The sequence below is a fragment of the Aptenodytes patagonicus genome, chromosome 1, assembly GCF_965638725.1.
Source record: "Aptenodytes patagonicus chromosome 1, bAptPat1.pri.cur, whole genome shotgun sequence".
NCBI classification, from domain to species: Eukaryota; Metazoa; Chordata; class Aves; order Sphenisciformes; family Spheniscidae; genus Aptenodytes; species Aptenodytes patagonicus.
The window spans coordinates 108174367-108193124 of record NC_134949.1 but is presented as its reverse complement, the minus strand read 5'-3'; the positions used below and the strand labels follow the sequence as shown (position 1 = coordinate 108193124).

The window sequence follows — 18758 nt, the reverse complement described above, 5'->3', positions numbered from 1 at the left end:
ACAGTAGGTACTAGTGATACACCCTAGCACACACTCCATACAGAAATGGAGTGAAATTCTCTCCACTTCACTTCTGCCAGATGGCAAATCCTAGCCACTTTCTAGCTCACTTCCAGCCAAGTCTTTGGGGCTGACAAAAGACAACCGTGATGCTTGTATGGGATATTACAAAAGCTTATTTAATTCCACAGACTCAAACATTCAACTCCAGAATTGCCGTCCTCTGAATCCCAATTATGAGTTGATTTTCGAAAGAAAAATCACATTTCCTTGGTGCCTTCTACGAAGATGTTCTTCTAACAGTAAGAGGTCTTACCTCAGACAGCCTACTATGCAAGTTCCAATGCCCCTAGATATTGGTGTACCAAGGAGTGGCCTTATTCCTTGGCAATGAACTATCTCACATTCAATATGTGCACCCCTTTCCTTCAAGCCGTGGCACCTTAACAAAATGAGCCACAGAGCTTGATGATGACGCGTGTGGAAGTTCAAAGAGTCAGACACACTGCTGAACACACAGAATAGTCCTGGCTCTCTTCAAGTTTTGCAGTCCACAGGAATTGCAGCAGTGCAGTTGAAAGGACAGAGAGCAGTGTGTGACTGCAGTCCTTACTTAGAGGGCCATGTGCTTTTCTGGCGCTTGTTTGTGTGCTAAATAGAGAAAGAGGATACTGGACAGTGCACTAACTAGGAATATCACATCAAACCAACGATGATAGAAGTTGAACTGGAGCTCTCCCAGGACTTCTGTAATAATAGTGCGATACTCTAGAGGCATACTCATACGGATCAGGAGCACTGATGACACAAAGTACATACCCTGTAAATTAAAAAAGAGGAAGTAGTTATTGTTTCACAATTGGCTATGTGGCTAACATGGGTCAGCATACAAAGATTTTATTATGTGTATATGTACACACACACACAAATATGTATGCATGCATAAACATATATAGGCGTGCCCATGGTTCTATATACTCACCATTATCTGTGCTAAAAGCAGAACAATGACATTGGAGGACTTGCTGCTGGAAATGGCATAGAAGAACTAGGAAAAAAAAATTAAAAAGCACTGGAAATAAGCAGTCAAATAAGTCTGATGTGCCTTAGGACAGCATGAAAGGTACATACCATTCAATATTTTTTCATTTAAAAAAAACAAGAAAAAGCATACTTTCTGGAGGGGTGTCTGTACCCTACTTTCAGAAACCTGCAGTCTTAGTCTTAAACGTGAATCTCCCTAAGCCAGTGATGCCATGTGGTAAAAGTCATATAACAATATATATTGAAGTTTAAGCTTAGGTACCAAAAGCCAGGTCAAGACAATTAGTCACGTCTCCTGAGTTAATGCCTTTCCAGTCCTACTGGCAGCTCAAATTAAGCAATCTAAATTCTTTTGATCACCATCTCGTCAACCTTACTAATAGGCCCTGGCTACAGCATCATTTTGAACCCTTGCTTACATTTAACATCTCATTTAACATCTACATCTCTTCCCGACAGTAATAACAATAGAGACTAAGTGGGGAAATATACTGCAGAAGGTATTTTTCCTCCCTTCCTCCCTCTGCAAGTATTTATATTCAGATATTTAAAACAAAAATGTGCATTGACAGTTTATACAGTATTTATCCCATCTAAAGTTAAGGATCTGATAACAGCTTTCCTGGTCCAAAACCACGTAACGGTCCTGGCTCTTACCTTTGTAAGTGTGATTAACAATCCTCTGATAGAGGTAACAATGATTATTCCAACAAGAATAAAGGAAATGTGCTGAGACCAGAATTTCACCTGTATCAACAGGAAGAATACAGTTAAATCTCTAATGCTAACCCCATTTACACCACACTGTATAGCTGCCAATTCTTCAGGATCTTTGTATTTCCTAATTGTACAGATATCCATTGTAGACAGGTTTATATAACAGGCATTTTAATAAATATATTAGCAATTGTTTACTCCAAACACACGAGAAAAACAGATTGAGCTTACACCAATCAAAGAACCCCATATTCACAGGGATATATTTAAAAAGTGTATACGACAGAACACCTGTGTGCATGAGCAAACATAATTACTCTGTAGTTAAATGTATTAATCTAAGCAAGTTGACTAACGTGCTTCCATTTGCCCAAAACAAACAAGCAAATCACTGCCTCTCTGGCAAGACCACATTACCATCCCAGCATAAAATCAGCGTGAAAGCCAAGTTCATGGTGCATTTTCTCTTCCTCCTCAGTAAGTCAGAAGTCAAAGACACATTCTCAGGGCTCTATCACTCTCTCCCTATCAGCACTATGATTTTATTTAGATAAGATAGGAATTGCTGAAAAGGCTGTAAGAATTAATAAAGTCTCACATCAAACTGGATGCCCAGATAATTTACAGTGATCTCAATTCCTCGTGTGACTGGATCAGTCTTCCCCACACGGTCAAACACAATATTTATGGTTGCCTGCAAGAGAGATGGATTTACATTCAAACACGAAAATAAAAGCATACCTCACTGTTACACATGAAACACATGCATGGCCTTTACTTTGTATCACCAAGGAAAGGGGCAGGGGGCAGTCGGATTGTCTTAAGAAGGTACAAAATAGACACATGTAAGCATTGCTTGTCTAATGCTCTATACAAAAAGACAGATCCAGAGCTTTATTTCAAACAAGGGCCAGTTTCTTTCAGAATTTCCAGAAGCAGGATTTTAAGGAAACTGGAGCATTACTTGATGAACTGCATGTATAGCATAATCTATGCAGGGTGTGACATTTGCATATGTCCACATAAAATGCATTAAAACATTTACATACCATGAAGATTTTCCAGACACAATAGATGGAGAAAAAATAACCCAAAAAATTGAAGTATTTTCCCTGGAAAGTTTTGGAGTACTCTATTCTCTCCTGGAAATACAAAAGGAGGGAGGGGGAACAGAACACAAAAAAAAATATCACTTCCACAATCACCCACAACACAAAATTTTAATGGAGCACCAATAGTAGCAAACACAGCTTTATCCTTCTACACCTCTTAATTCAAATGTTTCTGAACTCAAAAGTTTTAATTCAAAAGTTCCTGAATGGCTGTAGGGACATGGGGCATACTCAAGTATGTATCTGAACTAGAAGGAAATTGCCATCTAGACCCCAAATTAAAGAAATGGATCCTCACTCCACCGCGTCACAACATTTCAACATTTACCTGCTAAACAGCTTTCAATTTCTTGTAACATACATTCTCTTTCAAACTACTCTGGCCTCCTAACACCCATCTGGGCAGTTACTTTGCTATGTACCTTTGTTGCATGCAAGTCAGCAGTTTCCAGAAAAAGCTGCCGACTCAGCTCTTCTAGAGCATCCACTTCTTGCTGGATAAGGGACAGATCTGGCAAACCAGCATAGTCAAGGCTAGAATACGTCACAAATTCTTAATTAAAATCAAAACATTCCCCACCTGCAGCCCAAGGGCCACATCTAATGGTTTGACCACTTTTTTGATGCAGATCAGTTTTTTGATTCAGTCTTAATGCTCCGTGTTAAAACTGCACCCAAAGAAATCTCAAGGACACATATATTGCACACTACTCCATTTTAAGAAGGTAGGCAGTACACAGTATTCAGGCAGTCATGCCACAAGCTCTTTATTCCTCTGCCTGGGGAACACATCGCAGAATAGAACCAGAGCTCTCAAACACTGCTGCTCCACTCTGATCAGCGTCCCTTGTCACTGAAGCGCATCATCATGTCACTCTCGCATCATCTTCATAAACAAAACTGCTGAGTAACTGCTCCAACACATTAGTGATTATTGTGAAAAGTCTAGTCAAATATCCAAATTCTGATTTTAACAGCTAGTGGGAAAGGAGAGGAAGAAGATTCCTCAGCCTTAAGTATGCAAACTGCACACTTCAGGTGGTCTGGCAGAAACTGTTGGCAGGCAACTGTTAAGTTAGAGAAATACAGACCCTTGTAATTCCCAACAGGTTCCTTCTACCCCTTTCACATGGGCAGAGCAACTTCTGTTCACCTGTTCCTATCCACCTTTTTGTCACACTAGTATAGTACCAGTGGCCAGCCTATAGCATGAGAACAATTTATTTAGTCAACAAGTTGCTTCCCGCCCTTCTTTTTCTCACTGCTCTCCAACATGGCCAGAAAGCCAACTATAGGCTAGCTAAATTGTTCCAGCACCTCAGCCAACCCCGTTGCTTTGCTCAAGTACATCCCAGGTTCTCCATCCTGGAAGAGCATATTTCAAGTTACGAGAAAAATACGCGTGCAGGTCAGTCATAGGAAGAGAGGATACATCAGAATAGAAAGTTGTCTCCCACGTCAGCGATGTGATGGGGTAGACATCTGCAACATGACACCATAAGTGCGCACATCTGTCCTGCGACCTGCTGTACACCTCAACCACGGTGATGTAACAACACATTTATAGGGCAGGGCAGCAGCATACTACTCCCGACTGTGTCACAGTAAAGCTATGGGTCCAAGTCCTGGGCCAAAGGTCAGACAGTACAAGTGCTAGAGAGCAAACTTCCCAGGAGACATTAAGCCTTTTGCTCAGACTGCTGAAACGTGTTGAAACAAATGCTTTGTAACTGGCCCAGCTAACACTCTTCCTTTCAAAACAGAAGAAAGCTGGAGCCACCTCCCAAGGCAGGTGCCAGCATGCAGATGAAGGATACTTTCACTGCCTGCAACAGATGTTGTAACACTTTTTATCATTCCCCAGAAGCCAGTGGGTTTGTTATGCACTTCTCCTCTCTGGAACATTGTCCTGTGAGCCACTGCTATCCTGAAAGAACAGAAAACACAAGTCCTTAGGAATAAAGTATTTTTATAAAAAAATCAAAACAAAAAAAAACCACCAAAAAGCAGTTTCTTAAAAGACACTGTTAAACTAGATTCAGTGCAAACAGATGCCCCCCTTTTTTCCCCCCCTAAGCACCGATCTTGCTTCATAACATTATCTTGATTAGCTCTGGAGTAGAGCCCAGACCTAATCAAGCGAGATTCAGTGAGACACTTCCCAAGACTTCCATTCAGGATCCTGCTTCAATCCTTAAAGGGATTTAAACCCGATTAAAAATAAAAATTCAAACGGATTTCTCAGTCATATGATTAGTCGCTTTCCCTTCCTCAAACATATGACTGTGCTATCTCAAGTTCAGAAATCGGAAAGCTTCTCATGCTCCTCTCTCCCCTTGAACACCTCTTTATCACTGCACATCCGCCTCCTCCACAGAACTTTGAGCACTGGACGGTATGCAGCAGCACTCTCTGATAAGTTGTCACTCAGTACTGGGCTGCATGACAAGCTGTTATGAAGCAGAAACACATAAATCCATTATTGGACCGAACCACTGGACGCTTCAGGCGATCTGAACATGACTCCTAAAGCTAATTCCAACACTACAGCAGCAGCTGCATATTGTCCCTCACACTCCCATGTGCACTGCAGCATAATCCCCACGAGCAGCACTGGCTTCTGGCCTCATTCCCTCACATTTCTCCCCATTGAAATTTGCAAGCCAGTTATCCACTCCTAAGCTGAAAACTATTCATAGGATTGTCAAGGCAATCCATGATTCGACAGTGTTTAGGCCCTTTCTTGTAGCTGCAGCCAGTATTGCTACATTTGGCACTGAGCCCTCTTCAAGGTTGTTGATAAGCAGTGTAATAAAAAAAAAAAAAAAAAATCACTCCTTCACATCCAGCAAAAGAAACACCCTTGGGGCACCCCACATAACACACATAAAAGCACATATGGCCCCAGACTACAAATAACAGAGATCTTAGAACGATTCAATTCATCCTGATAGCTGCCAAATGTAAGAATTGCATTTTTAACCCTTGCTTTCTTCCCAGTACCCGATTCGCACGTTCCATCCGAAACGATCCACAGCATTGCAGCAAAAATGCAGCTATGTCAAGGTGAAGCGCAAGGCTGTAAGTATACAAAGGCAAATCTTTTCTTTTGAGAGGTGACAGGGATCTCTGTGCCCACACAGTGGTTCGGAGTTCTGAAGACCTCATAGAAAGGATCCACAGGCAAAAACCACACACTTTGCCAGTGTAGATATGTGATTTATCTACATCAGATAGGCTGATTTGACTCTAACATGAAGCAAAATGAAGCAATGGTGTCACAGAATCTAGGCATTTCAAACCTGAGGCTTAGTTATGTCATACCTGCAAGGATGAGTATAAAAACCTGCCAACCTTACAGGCAAGTTTCCAGAAGGCTTTATTTGATTACACTCAGTAAGGAGAGAACGGTAATTCCTGTGCAAAAAGCATCAGGGAAAACAACTTTCAACAACTATCTCCTACTGACAAGGAAGCCAGTATGAATAAGGGTTGGTATGAGAAGAAATGTCAAGATCAGCAAAGAAAACAAAAAAGCTTTATGTTCTATTGCCTTATAACCCTTGTGTGCATTGAGAAGTTCTGAGTTATGAGTAGTACTGAAAAGGTGGCCAGCAAGAAACTGACAGTTTATGGAACTATAGCATTTACCCTACGCTGTAAAATACCACTATTCCTGCTTGTTCTGCCAAATTATTTGGATTACATTTGAACTGATACAAATCTAACTTTTTAAGCTCTGCTTTATATGAGCAAATAGTCCAATTATGCAAGCCACTGCTCCCTGTCAAAGCAAAAAGAGAACAAAATCTACAGAACTCGAGCTTCTGCTATTTCTTGCACATTTCTGAGACTAAACAGTTTTGGGGTTTTTTTGGTTTTGTTTTGTTTTTTAAACACAAACACATGAACTTGCAGCATAATTCCCAAGCGATTAACACCCTTTATGTGGCTCTTCATAATGGTTAGAAAGTTGCTATATTCAGAAGATTTCCTGGCCATAGGAAGGCAGGAAAGCGCTAATCATTTACAAGTCCCAGACATCCTTACTTTTACCCCAACATCATCCTCCCTGGACCAGAGGTCCAAAAACACCGTACAAAACAAAAGAAAACAGAGTCAGAAGCAGCACTGCACAATATATTTTAACTCCAAAGCCAGTATTTTAGTATGGTCCTAGTCGATTAAATCAATTAAAGCCGAGTAATTAAATTTTCTCACTACTTACTGTCTCACACATGACCACAAATATTGAGTTAACATTTGTTTAACACTTAACATTTTCAAAGGGGAAGAAAAAAGTTATGCTTTAACTACACTTTCATATGCTAATACTGATCGGCAGATACGCATGCTGGTGACTAATTCAGCAAGGTTAGACTACCTAAAAGATCCCTTGTCATCCATTAAAACATTAGTGCGCCAAAAGTAAAGTCTGGGGGACTGCTGTGAGAATTCAGTGTCAAGACAGTCAAACCTTTGAAGTGACTGTGGTATATTTATTCCGCACAACTAGTAAGGCATGTAATATATAATTTGTAACAGCACACAAAAATCTTTTCAGTGTAAATGAAATTACATTGCTTCCAAAAGTAGCTTTTTCACTTGGGGTACGTAGAGTTATAGAATAGTTTGGGTTAGAAGGGACCTTTAAAGGTCATCTAGTGCAACCCCCCTGCCGTGGGTAGGGACATCTTCAACTAGATCAGGTTGCTCAGAGCCCCGTCCAACCTGACCTTGAATGTTTCCATGGAATAAGCTAAACCAACAAAAGCAGAATTCTGATGGCACGCTTGTGCACTATACTACATTCACATTACCAATGTTTTGCAATTCTGCAAAACTTAACTAACGTAAACCTTGCCATTTGCAAGAATATAGCTGTGTCCACACCAGCTCGCTAGCCTGCTTCAGCTTTGACCAGGAAACACCAGATCCACAGAGCAGAAGAGCGCTCAATATGTATGAACCAATTGCTGTACCGAAACCACCAGTAAGAGAGCCAGCTGCGGTGGCTTAAGGGTCACTTACTCATCAGGAGAGAAAGGTGCCCATCTTACAGACTAGTCAAGCTGCCATCAGAGTTACAATTTGTCTTGGAAGCCTAATCTGTGCCACTGCAGTAAGAAAGGGTGCAATTTAGTGCACACGTCTGGGAAAAAAAACAAAGTTGTGTATCAGGCCAGAATGAAACACCACATAGCTCAACCCAATTCAGCCACCTGTTTCACCGGAACACGTAGCCCTGACAGGACTAATAATTTTGGTAATTTCAAGAACCATCGTATACCATACTGACTGAAAAGCCTTGAAACAAATAATTTCATGCTACTGCTGCTTTCTCACCTTTTTTTCTTGCTAACAATCATGTCCATAGTCTGAAGGAGTCGTCGCTCCAAAGCCAGAATATCTGCATCTGTCACATTCCTGCAAAATGAAGACACCCAATTAGGCCTGCTACCCCATTTCAGAGGAAATATGCACATGCCCATGAAACAAAGAAGAGAGAAGCCTGTACAAGTAGAATATGCTTCAGCAATGGAAGTGGTTCTAGCATTTAGACATGGCAATAGCTAGATTCAGAAAAAAAGTTACGAAAAAACTTGAATCAATGCCACAGGAAAAGCAGAAGAATAATCTCAAGAAGGTGGACAAAATATTTCACAAGACTGCAGTTACCTGAGAAAGTAGGACATGTAAGTGTATGGACAGTTGACAGCCCCAAATCCTGACAGCAAAGCCATGAGTGTCACCCCAATCACACCCACACGGCTGATGAGCTGTTCTATGGAGAGGATTCCTGAGAGAGGAAAAACATGGCATTAGTAACGTTGCTCTCTTCACTCTGGTCCACACTTGGTGCCTTCACAACATAACACACATACAGAGCTGCCTAATGAATCCAACTGCCTTTCCACTGCAGTGACCAGAGGTAATATGAAGTACAGACAGGGACTACGAAAGGAAAGAGGTAGAAAGTCTCCCTCAGAAAGCACGTTACCATGCTTAAAAACAGGGATGGGAAACTCTAGCTATGAAGAAGCTTAAGACAGATCTGGAGGGGACTAAGAGTCAACATTTTGTTTCTAAATTAACAAAACATTAGTGATTGCACTTTACTGAGGTGGGAACACAGATCATCCACCAGACACTATAAAGGAGGCACCTTCTACAAAGCCACTTCTGCAGCAACTAGGATTAAAGTTACTGAACCAGCTAGTCCTGGCAGACTGGCCCAAAAATGTCTGGACCATAGAGAGGAAACCCTATCCTCTCAACTGTCATTAGAAGTGACCCCTCCAGATCAGACACAATTTGCGCTTGTGGGACAGTGGAGTTATGACAGCATGGGAAGCTTATGCTGCTCCTGGCTGTTCAGTATTCACCTTGTGGACACACACACGTTGTTGAGGTGACCCCCAAAAAGGCATTCCACCTGAGCAGTAAGTGGACTCTAAAACATATATTCACGTAATACAGCATGAACATCAAGCCTGTGCTGTAACCAACACCAAGCACTGAAGTTCCATTTATTCTTCTCAGCCATTAAACACAGACCTCAACCCATCTTCTCAGGATACAGTGCCATGTGCTACTAAACATCACTCACTTTTTAGGGAGCTAGTTATAGAGCAGCTGCCACACACAGCACATTTGGAGCTTACATGATTGCAAAGCTGAGATGGCCAAGCGCCAAGCCACATTTCATGCTTCAGAGAAGGGGAATAAATGATGAAAACAAGGCAAAAAGACTTCACAAAGGGAGACTGAGACACCCAGTCATGTGCAGCTGCATAGAGATTTACACCAGCTACAGAATGTGCTACAATACACTGGCCTTTTGCCCCACACACTGTCAGACAGCAGCAGTTAAAACAGAGGTGCCTTCAAAACGACATGACATTCCACTGGTTAAAGCAATGCTCCCCCATAACACTCATAGCAACTCTGCTCTTGTGATCAGGTCAGATAAAATGAACTTTTTATCAACTCAGATAAAGATACGAGTTTTATTACAATACTAGTATGTAACTGAGTAAAGCATAACCTTCCTTCTACTACGAGCTCCCAAACTCAGGTCTATCAAACAAACTGCAGACCAACCGGGGCTCCTGACTCAGAGCCCTGCTTGATGGTGCATTTCCCAGCTGCAGCACACTGCCATCACCATGCCCAGGCAAGGCACCCCCTGACACAGGATGCCAGTGCAGGTACTTGAAAGGGCCCCACTAGTCAGCACAATTCCCCAGCTGCGGCACACCACCGTACATGCAGGTGAGCAGGGTGGGGCACACTGAGAAAGACACTACAGGTAACGTACGGCAGTGTGAGGGGCTCATTAAGCATGGCCTCCTGTCAGGCATCCCGCCACAACAGGATCCTACCTGTCTGAATTGGGCCACCGCCACACAACAAAGCCCTGCAGCAGCCTTGTCAGTACTTGCAGGACAGCAGCACCCTAGCTGTACGGCAGGGAAAAAAGGCCTAGAATCCTTTGCTCTAGCCTTATGTCTACACCTGGTAGGATAAGGCACTGCACAACTGTTAAGTGGAGGTATCATCCTGTAAAGCAGAAGTTAAAAATAGAAAACACCCCACTACCAGTTCTGGAAATCTGCAGTTGTTACGTGGCTTCACAGAACCTTTTCAGTGATCTGAAGAGGATTACCTAAACCCCATGGCTAACTTCCCATTGGGTTATTATATTCTGCCAACTCAAGTGCTTTCTGCAACTCAAAAAGGATACACGTTTTTCTTGGCAATGAAACACTGGGCAGAGGGATCTGCACTATATACTAGCTGTTGTATTTCAGTGGCACATGACACAATTACGAAACACAGATACACCCTTTCTCTTAGGAAAGTTCTAGGATCACAGGTGAAAGGGTGAACAGACCCTACAGAAGTTGGTATCCTTCAATTTTTCTCTTACAGGTTAGTACAGAGTAAAGTAGCCTCCTAAAGAACAGAAAGATTAAGCTGACCATTGTCTATGCAGACAGACATATTCACCAATTCGAGTGAAACTGACTGAATTTCACCTGTTGAGAACAATATACAAACAATTTTCCAGTGCAAGGGATAAGGGCAACCTAAGTTACACAGGAAACCCAGGTGACAAATAGCCTGGTTCTACAGTGTTATGATCCTCCAGCACACTTAGGTGCCTGAAGGATTCAGTACAGTTAGGCACATGCTAACAAGCTCTGTTGGACCCAAACTAGCCCAAGTGCACACAGTATCTTCACACTATAAATACTCTCGGTTCCATGACTGCAACGCAAAGATACCCAAGCTAATTCTGCACATAACTAGCTCTGGCATCCAGCGGGACTTAACCAACTCACATTCTAGTACCATACAACTGTACTGTCTCTGGGCTCAGGTGGTGTACGAAGCTGTACCAAAGCTAGCACGCACTGCCAGATGTGTTGCTGGCTACATTCTATATAGCTCTGGTGTTTAGGCACCCTGCCATGTTTTGTCAACTTGACAGCCACCTATGCTAAAGTGATCTGATTTCAGTCACAAGAAACAATAATCTGACTGAAAAAAGTCAGAAGAAGGATTGACTGTTGATTCTCCTCTTAAATAAATTAGCTTTAGCCTCCACAAGAAAAGAAGCAAGTGAATAAAAATCGTGATCAACTTTTTGTGGAGACGAAGTTTTTGTGTCCTCAAAAAGTACACTGTGTTCTTACATACCCTAGGTTCAGTTAGGACTCATTCACTTCCCTGAAGTTTTCCTGTGGTACTGGAAGAAAACTAATGCAAATAATTCAGATGTATCCACCCATTTCTGTCAGTCTGACAACCTTCAGATTGCAGATTTCAAAGCAGAGCAGACCCCCAGTTGCAAGAACTACTTTCTACAGTCCTAACTGTAGAGCTGAGATAAAATAATAACAACTCCAAGATAAAAGTGAGATAACAAAGCCTATTTTCAGGAGGGAAGGAACGAACAAGAATATGAAACTCACCATGTTTTGGGCTGAGGATAGGAAATGGATCCCCCAGCTTCCAGAAGAAATACATGAATGTCAACCACAAAACACACGCAAAAAGCAGTTTCTGTCTGTGCACTAACAGAGAAGAAAAAGAACAGTATTTTAAAGACATTCTTCCTTTAGGGGTTTTTCTAGCTTGCAAAATTGCTCCATTGGCCCAAAGGCTGCTTTGAGCACAGGTGGCCAAGACAGGTGTCAACTGACAGAGCTACAGCTAGCAGTATGCACCCCTTCACTTCCCACAGAACGAGCTATTTGAAACACCACCATTTGTAAGAGCTAGTGCAGCAACACACCGCTTTGGCTTTTCCCTACGGACGTACGAAGAGGGCTGCACTATGAACAGGGGATCACTTAGCTGCATCTTTCTTGTGTGACCCTGAACATGAAACTTGGAAACTTCATCTTCATGCCAACACTACACATTTAATACTCCCAACCTACATGCCTAAGCTTAATACAAGAGAGCGATGAATATCAACAGCTCAAGGGCAAATGTCCATTAGCGCATGGAGGAGGCCTCATCCAGACAATAGTAAGCAAAAAAAGCGAAAGTAATTTATTGAGCTTTTCTGCCTCAAGAGTAATTCATTGAGCTTCTCTGCCTCACTTCTTCTACCCCTAGCAGAACAACACAGCCTTGCCAAGGGTTCCAGGGTTTGGCTGCAAGCTTAAAATTGTAAAGGAACAAATTCCAGTAACATTACTCTAAGGTGCTCAACTTTGTCGAAATCCGTAAAGAAAAGCTACATTTGTTGGGGTCACGTAAAGTATCTCCTAACTGCTCAATAAACAGTTCATGCTACAGCATTAAGTTCCAAAGAGAAGTTACCTAGCCAGAAGAAAGCCAGAGGAAGGAGGGAGCTACGGGGATAGTGACCAACACATCTCTCTCTCTCACAGAAAAGTTATTTCTCATTTGTATGCGTAGTCTCAAGTTAGCAGCCCCACTGCCATAAACCAAGTACTCACATAATCTGATATTGCTCACAACAAAGTAACCAATGTAGAAGGGTACCATGAAGACTAGGATGAGCAAAATGACGCACAGGTTCAGCTTCCAGTGAAAATATCGAGAGCTAAAATAAAGCCAAAATACTGATTAGCACGCTATCATAATACAACAAATTTCTCAAAGACAATCGCATGTCAATGCAATCCTTTCAACTACATCAAACATTGGATAATATTGGCCTAGCATATAGAATATTCTGGATTTTGTTTGTTGTTTGGGTTGGGGAGAGGGGGTGTCTGGTTTGGGGTTTTGTTTTGGTTTTTAATACAGAGCTCAAGAATGTGTATTTCAAAATTAACAACTATCCAGAAAAACACATTGAGCTATTTTATCAAATACTGTATTTTCTACAGTGGTTAATGCTGGTTTCAGCATGATTCATTTGATTTACTGCTCATGTAGTTGAACAGTAAATCAAAACTAAGTACAAGCAGTAATTAATTTTGTAATGAGTGGCTGAGTCAAAAAAGGCCTAATTCAAATTGAAAAGATTAAAAGTATTTAATGTTCATAATTCAACATGTTTCACTTCAAAGTGAGTTGTCTCATGTGCAAGACACTGCAAAGTAAGAATTTAAAAATACACATATATATCAAAATGATCAATACTCCTCTGACCAAAGGAGATTAGTCAAATGCAGCTAAGATTCATCTTGGCTGAACTGACTTTTCACTTAACTTGAAGCGAACAATACCTATCTTGTTCCCAATATTAACTCATATCCTCTTTAAGCCTCGGGGAAGGAGAAGTTATGAGGATCCTTGCCACTTTTTCCTAGCTAATTCAGAGACAAACATTTTCATCTATATTGATGTCCAGCCCTTTACTGAAGCTTATAAAAGCATTCTCCTCAGTGATCTCTCCGGCTGCAAGCTCTACAGATTAATAGCAGACAGTCAGAACTAACATTACCTTTTATCAGTTTTTAACTTCTTGCCTTTCAACTCCTTTGACTGCTCTCTTATACTAGTATGATGAGAGAGAATAAATAGGAAACCCAGTTAGCCTCTATGTGTTACTGTTCTATCTTCTCTTTCCTACCGACTTCTGAAGTAGACAGTTTTTAACATCCCCTTAATGTAGAAGTCCTCACCCTATGTCAAGGGAGGATGCGCCTTTGATTCACAAATACCATATTATTACAGAAGTAGTTTCACCCCATAATTAGCTTCACATCTTATTCACTGCTCCGACCACCACAGAAAAACTAGTGCTTACAGTTTCTATAGTCCTTAACATCTGAAAACTGCTCTTCAGCATGATCTGAAGCTTCACAACACTCCCATAAAAGAAACTGTTTCTTTTAACTTCACAAACAGAGAAAGTCAAAGACTAAAGCCTTGCCCTAAGGACCTAGACCACACTAATAGCAACTGCATGGAAAACCAGGAGCTTATGGCTTCTAGTCTCATGTTCTGTCAAATAAACAAATCCTGCTGCTCAAACATCTTTGTTGAGCTGTTGACAGTTTTCTCACACAATCTCCCCAACCCAAGACTAATTCATTCATTTAGAAGTTGGACTGAAGCTGCTGAACACAAGGCAGGCTAGTCCTTGAGTGAGCTCCCAGACTCACCTGCTGTTCAGCACCCCCAAAATCTCAAAGATGATGAGTTCAAACATGGTACAAGAGAAGGCAAAAGTCACAGAGAAGATCACCTGGACCACATACTGTCGCACCTGCAATGGAGAAAACAAGCCAGAGACATCAGGCATTTCCATTCCCAGAATGTCATCCTGATATCCCTCAGGTAACAAAAAAACAAATCACAAGGTACAGTGGCATACCACTGGGTCTCTTGCTTCAAGGCACCTTGCCCTTTACCACAACAGGAAGAAACCAACAGCCTGTTAGGAACAGAGGGCAAACTCGTAAGTTGCTCAGGATTACACTGATTGCAGCTATCGGCACTTTTAACAGAGATGCCTACACAGAAGGGGTGTCAAGCATGCAATGCCCTATGTCAACTTGACTAATGATAGACCCTTGCTAACAGAGCTCTTTGGTCTTAACTTTAGATTTAAAAATAAGAGCCATATCAGAAAAACTTTTTGGGTCTGAATTTGGCTGGCACTTAAGCCATCTCTGACCTAGGCTATATTCTCTCATACCCCTCTAGGGATAAGAGAATGTGACAGTTTTATCCCATCCAATCCTCACAAACAATTCAGCCACAATGAACACACCTCACCTCACCTAATAAAGTTAACCACTGAATTTGATTTTGTCTCAAATATTTTACAATTACATAAGGCAGGCTTACTCAAGCAAAAGGCAAAGTAGTCTCCTTATCCCTGTACCTCCTCCACTTTTTTTTCATTTATTTAACAGTAGCCAATATGGAAACTTTCACTGGCCCCAGGAGAACCCATTTCCTCAGATACCTAGGAGTCTTTCAAACAGAAGCACAAGAGGAAACGAAAAAGAAAGTAACTGTAGAGACAATTAAAAATAAGACAAGAGGGCTTAAAGAGAGGAAGAAGGCCAGATGCAGTTTTTAAAATATTTCTATAACTGGGAGTAATTTTTAAGATGTAGAATTGTAATGAAAGGCCCCTTCTCACCTCATAATCCTTGAAGAGCTTACGCATGAAGAACAGCCACCCAAATCCGAAGAACAGTACCTGCAGAAGAGATAAAGCACTTAACATTTGTATCCAGCAACTTGCAAAATACAGAGCTGCGTCACTACTGACTGTAGGTGAAAGAAACTGAAGGAAAAGAGCTGGGCCAAAGTACCCAAGATCCACAAAAGATTAAAACTTGCCACGGTACCATGGAGAGAAGAATATTTTAAATATTCAAGTGTAGCAGATACTGAAGGCTACGACCTTACGGAAGATCCAGTCAAGACAGCCCATTTCTGTATTCCCAAGTTCTCAGCATTCCTCAGTTGTTTCTTGTTTCACTCTTCTAATCTACAGAATTATAGTTTTCACCGAACACACATTAACAGAGGCAAAGTAAACACTCGAATGTCCACAACATACAAATCTTCTAGGGATGAGCAAATTTTATAAAAATATCTGCGGTTTCTTTAAGACCAGAAGTGCATTTGATTTTTCTGGAGAGGTCTTAACACTAAATCTGGTTATGCTCCGACACAATGTGAGAGAAAGGTGTTAAAAGCATCTCTAAGGTAAGGAAAAGGCAGTGTTGAATGCCTCAGACCACAATCTGGAGCTGCAGGAAAGCCACATAGAAAAGGTAGGTGAAGCAGGACAAGCCAATAATGCTTTGCATTTCAATGGCTCTCAGAGCACTTTGCAAAATTTAGTTAAGTTTCAACACACGCCTGAGTGTGTAATTGGTAACAGCTGGCAAAACTTGTTTGAGGAGGACTTCAGACTTTAAAGTAATTGATAGCAAAATGAAAAAGGTAAGATATTCCACAAGCCTCTTATCTACAGGTCATAGGTCAAAGAAGTATGATAAGCAAGTGATATTTACATAAAGTAATTCCACATTTAACAGTATAAAGGAGGAAAAAGGTAGAGACAAGTAAATAAAGTAAAAGAAAGAGATGAGGAGATAATCAAGTACAATAATAACAGAGGAAGTTATACACGAAGATTAGATTTCCCTTGTGTTAGGGACTGTACAAAAGCATAGAAAGACATTATCTTAAGAGTTGACACTCTAAAACACTGCAGATGAATGTGACACGTTGTCAGAAATTCTTGACAATTACACGCAGCAATTTAAATATTTAACTTGATACTTTTGAAGATGATGGGAAGATGAAAAGCTGCCATCACAAATGAAAGAAAAGCAATTATGTAAGTTAGATCTTGGAATCCAAAGCAAATGATAGGAGCAAAAATCAAAGCATTATCAAGCAGGGGGGACGTTGTATCTCTAACGGCCAAAAGCTGTCCTGAAAACTGTCAGGAAATCTAGAGAGTTGCGCATGGAAGTCTATATAAGATAACCAACTGCTGTTGAGAGGGGAAAGGTCCTCTTTCCTCAGCTCATCCCTCCTCATTACAGAACAAAAATTTCACACCAGCTCGGAAGCTTATCGGACCCCTCTGTGATCCAGTTAAACTTATTTAAACCAAACACTGGAGAGAGCACAAATAAGAGAGTATAACCGTGTAGGAAAGTGGAAGTGAAGAGGGAACAGAACCTTCCCCCTTTGGCAGAAGCAAACAGTTGGACCATCTCAGTTGCCAGAGAGCCAGACAGGAAGAAAGGGTATTTAGATGCTTACTGAGGAGGGAGCAGGGTAGCAAGGAGCGGAAGGTCAAAGAGAACACAATGACAAGATAAATTACTAGCAAAGGAAGTTAATGAAGAAGGAGGGGGTGTTTCCTCCCACAAAACAGTAAGACAGTTTCAGGTACGTTAAGACCACAACCCACTTCGCAATGATAAAGATAGGATGACACGAAAAGGTTTGAAGGGCTCCTAGGTGAATTCAGCTGGTGTAAAACAAAGACTAGTTGAAAGATGACTTCGGTGGCAGCAGAAAGAACAAGCTGAAGGAAGTGCTGAATCACAGGTGGATCAATGGAGATGGAGGCATTTAAGATAAAATAGTGGCATCTTTTTACGATCCCTTAAAGCAGATCACGAAAAATCTTCCGAAGTTGTAAACGAGCAAACTCCTTGGTAGCAAACCAGGGGTAGAAGACACAAAATGATTAGCCTTCTTGAAGAATACCAGAAACAAAGTGAGTACTACATAGAGAACAGCAGAACGAACTTTCCTGTCTGTTCCAGCAAAGAAAAATTAAGTTTATAGAAGTGATGCAGTATTACAAGAAAAGCTCCATTCCCTACAACCTTATTTACTGAACCCTTTTACGCGTTACACTCCGACTTGACAATTGCACGAGAGCAGCAGTCATCGTGACACGTAAGGGCGCAGTCCAAAGATGCATACACCTTATCTTCTCCTGCAATAGGGGCGTAGGCGATAGCAAAGGGCGGGCTGCCATCACGAGACAAAACTAGCAGCCTAACACCCCTAAACGTGCAGCGGCGAGGGGTTTTTCCCGCCTTGCTGCTGAGCAGCGCGCGGTGAACGCATTCAGGCGCGGAGTCGTTCCCTCCGCTCGGCGGGCGAGGCCGAGGGGGCCCGGGCGGCGGGGCGAGTACCGCAGGCGGCAGCAAGGCGGCACAGCCGCCCCTGCTGAGGCCGCTCCGCGCCCCCGCCGCCGCGCAGCCCGCCCCGGGGGTCCGCACGCCCCGCGAGCCTGCGCATGCGCGCCCGCGGGCACCGCCCCCACACACTCCCAACGGCCGCTTGCCGGAACGGGCGGCGGGCGGGGCGGGGCGGGGCGGGCCGGGCCGCGGCGAGACCCGCCTCGCCCCCCCTCACCCCTCCAGGGCGGGGGGAGCGCGCCGCGCAGCAGCGGGGTACCTGGGAGGTGACCATGATGCTGGAGTCGATGAGGAAGCTCATGGCGGCCGCCGGCGCCCCCGCCCGCCCCACTTCCGGCCCGGCGCACCCGCCGGCGGCTATAGCGCGCAGGCGCGCGGAAGCCTGCCTCAGCCCGGCGCACCGCCCTCCCTTCCCTGCGGCGGGGCGGGGCCGGGGGCGGGGCAAGGGGCGGGGCGGGAGAATAAGCCCCGCCCCGCATGGGGCCCAGGCGCGGCAGGCGGGATCGGCGGTGCCCCCTTCCCGCTGTCTCGCTGCCGGCTTGGGCTACGGCGACGGCGACGGGGTCGCGGTCTCACCCCGCCCCGCCCCACCGGGGGAAACGCGAGTGGGCCCAATGGCTGGGATTTGCTGCCCCAGCAGCCTGCCGAGTGGGAGCCCTGGAGGAAACCTGTCCCCTTGTCCCGACCGCCGTCGAAACTCGGGACGGGCGGTGCCCCTCTGACGGCAGAGGGAAGCCGAGGGAAGGGGGCC

At 43.1% G+C, this 18758-nt stretch overlaps 1 protein-coding gene across 1 annotated transcript; it reads right to left on the bottom strand.

Moving 5' to 3' along the window:
- Positions 1–153: 153 nt before the first annotated feature.
- On the bottom strand, positions 154–18314 carry GPR89B (G protein-coupled receptor 89B). Its single transcript, XM_076351740.1, has 14 exons — positions 18267–18314; positions 15463–15522; positions 14474–14577; positions 12854–12960; positions 11855–11956; positions 8553–8673; positions 8220–8300; positions 4691–4800; positions 3296–3384; positions 2811–2903; positions 2360–2455; positions 1702–1791; positions 983–1048; positions 154–820 (listed from the first exon to the last, which is right to left on the bottom strand). The coding sequence occupies exons 1-14, from the start codon at positions 18306–18308 to the stop codon at positions 614–616; spliced, it is 1368 nt and encodes a 455-aa protein (XP_076207855.1). The 5' UTR covers positions 18309–18314; the 3' UTR covers positions 154–613.
- Positions 18315–18758: the final 444 nt, after the last annotated feature.

Bases quoted from the DNA above. Each gene is read 5' to 3' on its own strand.
- GPR89B (XM_076351740.1), bottom strand. From the start codon at position 18,308: ATGAGCTTCCTCATCGACTCCAGCATCATGGTCACCTCCCAG. The intron at 11,957-12,853 runs GTGAGTACTTGG...CTTCTCTGTTAG, and splicing joins TGTGAGCAATATCAGATTAT to TGCACAGACAGAAACTGCTT. The intron at 1,049-1,701 runs GTAAGAGCCAGG...TTTTTTTCCTAG, and splicing joins TGTTAATCACACTTACAAAG to TTCTTCTATGCCATTTCCAG.